The sequence below is a fragment of the Oncorhynchus kisutch genome, unplaced genomic scaffold (assembly GCF_002021735.2).
Source record: "Oncorhynchus kisutch isolate 150728-3 unplaced genomic scaffold, Okis_V2 scaffold3749, whole genome shotgun sequence".
In the NCBI taxonomy this organism is placed as follows: Eukaryota; Metazoa; Chordata; class Actinopteri; order Salmoniformes; family Salmonidae; genus Oncorhynchus; species Oncorhynchus kisutch.
The window spans coordinates 210,614-217,500 of NW_022265694.1; the positions used below are offsets into that span (position 1 = coordinate 210,614).

Below are 6,887 nucleotides of genomic sequence, written 5' to 3' on the forward strand. Positions count from 1 at the left end.
GAATGTGAGGTTCTCTCAGTTGGGGGTACTGGAGGTACTGTTTCCTCTCCTGACGGGTCCTTGAGGTCATCTTGGGAATGTGAGGTTATCTCAGTTGGAGGTACTGTTTCCTCTCCTGACGGGACCTTGAGGTCATCTTGGGAATGTGAGGTTATCTCAGTTTGGATAGATCATCCTTCGGGAACACAGAGCTGGGACTAGGAAATGTCCCCGGGGCATCTCTAACACACTTGAGACATCCCCGTTAATAGCCAGGTATTTTGCATTAAACAACCCAAGTTAGACAGGCCCATCTGATATTTGCCTGAAATGCCAGATAGCCATTTCACCCCTATCGCCATAGTGCCTTGAGCTGGGATATTATTTATAGTCCTATACATGGGGGGAAAAGAGCACTCTGCCTTCGTCCCAAATGGCACACTATACCCTATGTAGTGCCTATAGGGCTCTGGTCTAAAGTAGTGCACTCTGTAGGGCTCTGGTCTAAAGTAGTGCACTATGTAGGGCCTATAGGGCTCTGGTCTAAAGTAGTGCACTCTGTAGGGCTCTGGTCTAAAGTAGTGCACTCTGTAGGGCTCTGGTCTAAAGTAGTGCACTATGTAGGGTCTATAGAGCTCTGGTCTAAAGTAGTGCACTATGTAGGGTCTGTAGGGCTCTGGTCTAAAGTAGTGCACTATGTAGGGCCTATAGGGCTCTGGTCTAAAGTAGTGCACTATGTAGGGTCTATAGAGCTCTGGTCTAAAGTAGTGCACTATGTAGGGCCTATAGGGCTCTGATCTAAAGTAGTGCACTATGTAGGGCCTATAGGGCTCTGATCTAAAGTAGTGCACTATGTAGGGGCCTATAGGGCTCTGATCTAAAGTAGTGCACTATGTAGGGCCTATAGGGCTCTGGTCTAAAGTAGTGCACTATGTAGGGCCTATAGGGCTCTGGTCTAAAGTAGTGCACTATGTAGGGTCTATAGAGCTCTGGTCTAAAGTAGTGCACTATGTAGGGCCTATAGGGCTCTGGTCTAAAGTAGTGCACTATGTAGGGCCTATAGGGCTCTGGTCTAAAGTAGTGCACTATGTAGGGCCTATAGGGCTCTGGTCTAAAGTAGTGCACTATGTAGGGCAGTGTTTCCCAACTCCAGTCCTCCAGTACCCCCCAACAGTACTGGAGTTGGGCTGTTGGGGGTACTGGAGGACTGGAGTTGGGCTGTTGGTGGTACTGGAGGACTGGAGTTGGGCTGTTGGGGGTACTGGAGGACTGGAGTTGGGCTGTTGGGGGTACTGGAGTTGGGCTGTTGGGGGTACTGGAGGACTGGAGTTGAGCTGTTGGGGGTACTGGAGGACAGACCCCAGACAGAACCCAGACAGAACCCAGACAGACCCCAGACAGACCCCAGACAGACCCCAGACAGACCCCAGGCAGACCCCAGGCAGAGGCCAGACAGACCCCAGACAGACCCCAGGCAGACCCCAGGCAGAGGCCAGACAGAGCCCAGGCAGACCACAGACAGAGCCCAGACAGAGCCCAGGCAGACCACAGGCAGACCCCAGACAGACCCCAAACAGACCCCAAACAGACCCCAAGCAGACCCCAAACAGACCCCAGACAGAGCCCAGGCAGACCCCAGACAGACCACAGGCAGACCCTAGACAGAGCCCAGACACACCCCAGACAGACCCCAGACAGCCCCCAGACAGACCCCAGGAAGTCCCCAGACAGGCCACAAACAACCCCAGACAGACCCCAGGCAGACTACAGGCAGAGCCCAGACAGACCCCAGGCAGACTACAGGCAGAGCCCAGACAGACCCAGACAGAGCCCAGACAGAGCCCAGGCAGACCCCAGACAGACCCCAGGCAGACTACAGGCAGAGCCCAGACAGACCCCAGGCAGACTACAGGCAGAGCCCAGACAGACCCCAGACAGAGCCCAGACAGAGCCCAGGCAGACCCCAGACAGACCCCAGGCAGACTACAGGCAGAGCCCAGACAGACCCCAGGCAGACTACAGGCAGAGCCCAGACAGACCCCAGACAGAGCCCAGACAGAGCCCAGGCAGAGCCCAGACAGACCCCAGGCAGACTACAGGCAGACCCCAGACAGAGCCCAGACAGAGCCCAGGCAGACCCCAGAGAGACCCCAGGCAGACTACAGGCAGACTACAGGCAGACCCCAGACAGAGCCCAGACAGAGCCCAGGCAGACCCCAGACAGACCCCAGGCAGACTACAGGCAGAGCCCAGACAGACCCCAGGCAGACTACAGGCAGACCCCAGACAGAGCCCAGACAGAGCCCAGGCAGACCCCAGACAGACCCCAGGCAGACTACAGGCAGAGCCCAGACAGACCCCAGACAGAGCCCAGACAGAGCCCAGGCAGACCCCAGACAGACCCCAGGCAGACTACAGGCAGAGCCCAGACAGACCCCAGACAGAGCCCAGACAGAGCCCAGGCAGACCCCAGACAGACCCCAGGCAGACTACAGGCAGAGCCCAGACAGACCCCAGACAGAGCCCAGACAGAGCCCAGGCAGACCCCAGACAGACCCCAGGCAGACTACAGGCAGAGCCCAGACAGACCCCAGGCAGACTACAGGCAGATCCCAGACAGAGCCCAGACAGAGCCCAGGCAGACCCCAGACAGACCCCAGGCAGACTACAGGCAGAGCCCAGACAGACCCCAGACAGAGCCCAGACAGAGCCCAGGCAGACCCCAGACAGACCCCAGGCAGACTACAGGCAGAGCCCAGACAGACCCCAGGCAGACCCCAGACAGACCCCAGGCAGACTACAGGCAGACTACAGGCAGAGCCCAGGCAGACTACAGGCAGAGCCCAGACAGACCCCATAAAAAAATACCCTTCAAATAACAAAACATAACATCACTAGAAAAAGACCAGCTGTGATATGCCAGGTCTTAAACATCCTGTCTTCAGCACTATAGGCCTTCTCACTGACTGGTAAAACCTTTGTTGTAGAGACAGAAATGTTTCATAGACTGTCACGGTACTGCAGAGAGCTGCTGGCCATCTTTACCCGTAGCAGCCTGTCTGTGTGACAGAGGGAACTAGGGCTCGAGGGAACGAGGGAACTAGGGCTCGAGGGAACGAGGGCTCGAGGGAACTAGGCTGTGTTTCCCAAATCGTACGCTATTCCCTTTACAGTGCACTACTTTTGAGCAGAACCCCCTGCCCCCCCCCCCCCCCCCCCCCCCCCCCCCAATGGGGACCGAGGCCAAGGTAATGAACGATAGGAGGTGGAATAGGACCGAGGCCAAGGTAATGAACGATAGGAGGTGGAATAGGACCGAGGCCAAGGTAATGAACGATAGGATGCTCTACATGCTCCCCTCCACCCTCCCCCTCCCATCCCCTCCCCCCTCCCCTCCCCTCCACCCTCCACCCTCCCCTCTCCTCCCCCCTCCCCTCCCCTCCCCTCCCCCCCCTCCACCCTCCCCTCCACCCTCCCCCCTCCCCTCCCCCCTCCCCTCCCCTCCACCCTCCCCTCCACCCTCCCCTCCCCTCCACCCTCCCCTCCACCCTCCACCCTCCCCTCCCCTCCACCCTCCCCTCCCCTCCCCTCCCCTCCACCCTCCACCCTCCCCTCCACCCTCCCCTCCACCCTCCACCCTCCCCTCCCCTCCACCCTCCCCTCCACCCTCCCCTCCCCTCCACCCTCCACCCTCCACCCTCCCCTCCCCTCCACCCTCCCCTCCACCCTCCACCCTCCCCTCCTCTCCAGAAAGGTGAACAGACCTCATTCTGAACCTTTCAGATGGACCTGCTGAGTAAGGCCTGTGACTTTGGCATCTCTCCAGAAAGGTGAACAGACCTCATTCTGAACCTTTCAGATGGACCTGCTGAGTAAGGCCTGTGACTTTGGCATCTCTCCAGAAAGGTGAACAGACCTCATTCTGAACCTTTCAGATGGACCTGCTGAGTAAGGCCTGTGACTTTGGCATCTCTCCAGAAAGGTGAACAGACCTCATTCTGAACCTTTCAGATGGACCTGCTGAGTAAGGCCTGTGACTTTGGCATCTCTCCCAGTTGCTGCTTACCGCCGCCATGATATGAGTCATTGATGATATTAATGATGCAGAAGAAAAATCAACTGCCTTTTACTTTCCTCTCCAAGGGTATGGAGTGACGTCGTAGAGGGTAGAGAGCTGCGGGTGTGTGTGTGTGGCTGTTTCTCAATCTGAGGACTACCGCGCTTCACACTCTCTCATGTTCAGAGCTCATTCCCCCGAGGACGTTCTCTTGAGTACGTTCTTGTGAGGATGAGAGTGAGGAGAACACATATTACCTCACGCTGAGCAGCACTCCCCCTACTGTATTACCTCACACTGAGCAGCACTCCCCCTACTGTATTACCTCACGCTGAGCAGCACTCGCCCTACTGTATTACCTCACGCTGAGCAGCACTCCCCCTACTGTATTACCTCAGCACTCCCCCTACTGTATTACCTCACGCTGAGCTACACTCCCCCTACTGTATTACCTCAGCACTCCCCCTACTGTATTACCTCACGCTGAGCAGCACTCCCCCTACTGTATTACCTCAGCACTCCCCCTACTGTATTACCTCACGCTGAGCAGCACTCCCCCTACTGTATTACCTCACGCTGAGCAGCACTCCCCCTACTGTATTACCTCACGCTGAGCAGCACTCCCCCTACTGTATTACCTCACGCTGAGCAGCACTCCCCCTACTGTATTACCTCACGCTGAGCAGCACTCCCCCTACTGTATTACCTCACGCTGAGCAGCACTCCCCCTACTGTATTACCTCAGCACTCCCCCTACTGTATTACCTCACGCTGAGCAGCACTCCCTCTACTGTATTACCTCAGCACTCCCCCTACTGTATTACCTCATGCTGAGCAGCACTCCCCCTACTGTATTACCTCACGCTGAGCAGCACTCCCCCTACTGTATTACCTCATGCTGAGCAGCACTCCCCCTACTGTATTACCTCATGCTGAGCAGCACTCCCCCTACTGTATTACCTCACGCTGAGCAGCACTCCCCCTACTGTATTACCTCAGCACTCCCCCTACTGTATTACCTCACGCTGAGCAGCACTCCCCCTACTGTATTACCTCACGCTGAGCAGTACTCCCCCCTACTGTATTACCTCACACTGAGCAGCACTCCCCCTACTGTATTACCTCACGCTGAGCAGCACTCCCCCTACTGTATTACCTCACGCTGAGCAGTACTCCCCCTACTGTATTACCTCACACTGAGCAGCACTCCCCCTACTGTATTACCTCAGCACTCCCCCTACTGTATTACCTCACACTCCCCCTACTGTATTACCTCACGCTGAGCAGCACTCTTCCTACTGTATTACCTCACGCTGAGCAGCACTCCCCTACTGTATTACCTCACACTCCCCCTACTGTATTACCTCACACTCCCCCTACTGTATTACCTCACGCTGAGCAGCACTCTTCCTACTGTATTACCTCACGCTGAGCAGCACTCCCCCTACTGTATTATCTCACGCTGAGCAGCACTCCCCTACTGTATTACCTCACGCTGAGCAGCACTCCCCCTACTGTATTACCTCACACTCCCCCTACTGTATTACCTCACACTCCCCCTACTGTATTACCTCACACTGAGCAGCACTCCCCCTACTGTATTACCTCACACTGAGCAGCACTCCCCCTACTGTATTACCTTACGCTGAGCAGCACTCCCCCTACTGTATTACCTCACACTCCCCCTACTGTATTACCTCACACTGAGCAGCACTCCCCCTACTGTATTACCTCACGCTGAGCAGCACTCCCTCTACTGTATTACCTCACGCTGAGCAGCACTCCCCCTACTGTATTACCTCACACTGAGCAGCACTCCCCCTACTGTATTACCTCATGCTGAGCAGCACTCCCCCTACTGTATTACCTCCTGCTGAGCAGCACTCCCCCTACTGTATTACCTCACACTCCCCCTACTGTATTACCTCACACTGAGCAGCACTCCCCCTACTGTATTACCTCATGCTGAGCAGCACTCCCCCTACTGTATTACCTCACACTGAGCAGCACTCCCCCTACTGTATTACCTCACGCTGAGCAGCACTCCCCCTACTGTATACCTCACGCTGAGCAGCACTCCCCCCACTGTATTACCTCACACTGAGCAGCACTCCCCCTACTGTATTACCTCACGCTGAGCAGCACTCCCCCTACTGTATTACCTCTGCACTCCCCCTACTGTATTACCTCAGCACTCCCCCTACTGTATTACCTCACGCTGAGCAGCACTCCCCCTACTGTATTACCCCACGCTGAGCAGCACTCCCTCTACTGTATTACTCCACGCTGAGCAGCACTCCCCCTACTGTATTACCTCAGCACTCCCCCTACTGTATTACCTCACACTGAGCAGCACTCCCCCTACTGTATTACCTCACACTGAGCAGCACTCCCCCTACTGTATTACCTCACGCTGAGCAGCACTCCCCCTACTGTATTACCTCACACTGAGCAGCACTCCCCCTACTGTATTACCTCACGCTGAGCAGCACTCTCCCTACTGTATTACCTCACACCCCCCCTACTGTATTACCTCACACTGAGCAGCACTCCCCCTACTGTATTACCTCATGCTGAGCAGCACTCCCCCTACTGTATTACCTCACGCTGAGCAGCACTCCCCCTACTGTATTACCTCACACTCCCCCTACTGTATTACCTCACACTGAGCAGCACTCCCCCTACTGTATTACCTCATGCTGAGCAGCACTCCCCCTACTGTATTACCTCACACTGAGCAGCACTCCCCCTACTGTATTACCTCACACTGAGCAGCACTCCCCCTACTGTATTACCTCACGCTGAGCAGCACTCCCCTACTGTATTACCTCACACTCCCCCTACTGTATTA

General features: G+C 55.8%; 1 protein-coding gene across 1 annotated transcript; it reads left to right on the plus strand.

Annotated features, from left to right (window-relative positions):
* Positions 1–378: 378 nt before the first annotated feature.
* Positions 379–2,839, plus strand: LOC116371845 (basic salivary proline-rich protein 1-like). Its single transcript, XM_031820930.1, has 2 exons — positions 379–415; positions 1,332–2,839. The coding sequence occupies exons 1-2, from the start codon at positions 379–381 to the stop codon at positions 2,837–2,839; spliced, it is 1,545 nt and encodes a 514-aa protein (XP_031676790.1).
* The last annotated feature ends 4,048 nt before the right edge of the window (positions 2,840–6,887 follow it).

Bases quoted from the DNA above. Each gene is read 5' to 3' on its own strand.
- LOC116371845 (XM_031820930.1), top strand. From the start codon at position 379: ATGGGGGGAAAAGAGCACTCTGCCTTCGTCCCAAATG. The intron at 416-1,331 runs GCACACTATACC...GGGGTACTGGAG, and splicing joins CTCTGCCTTCGTCCCAAATG to GACAGACCCCAGACAGAACC.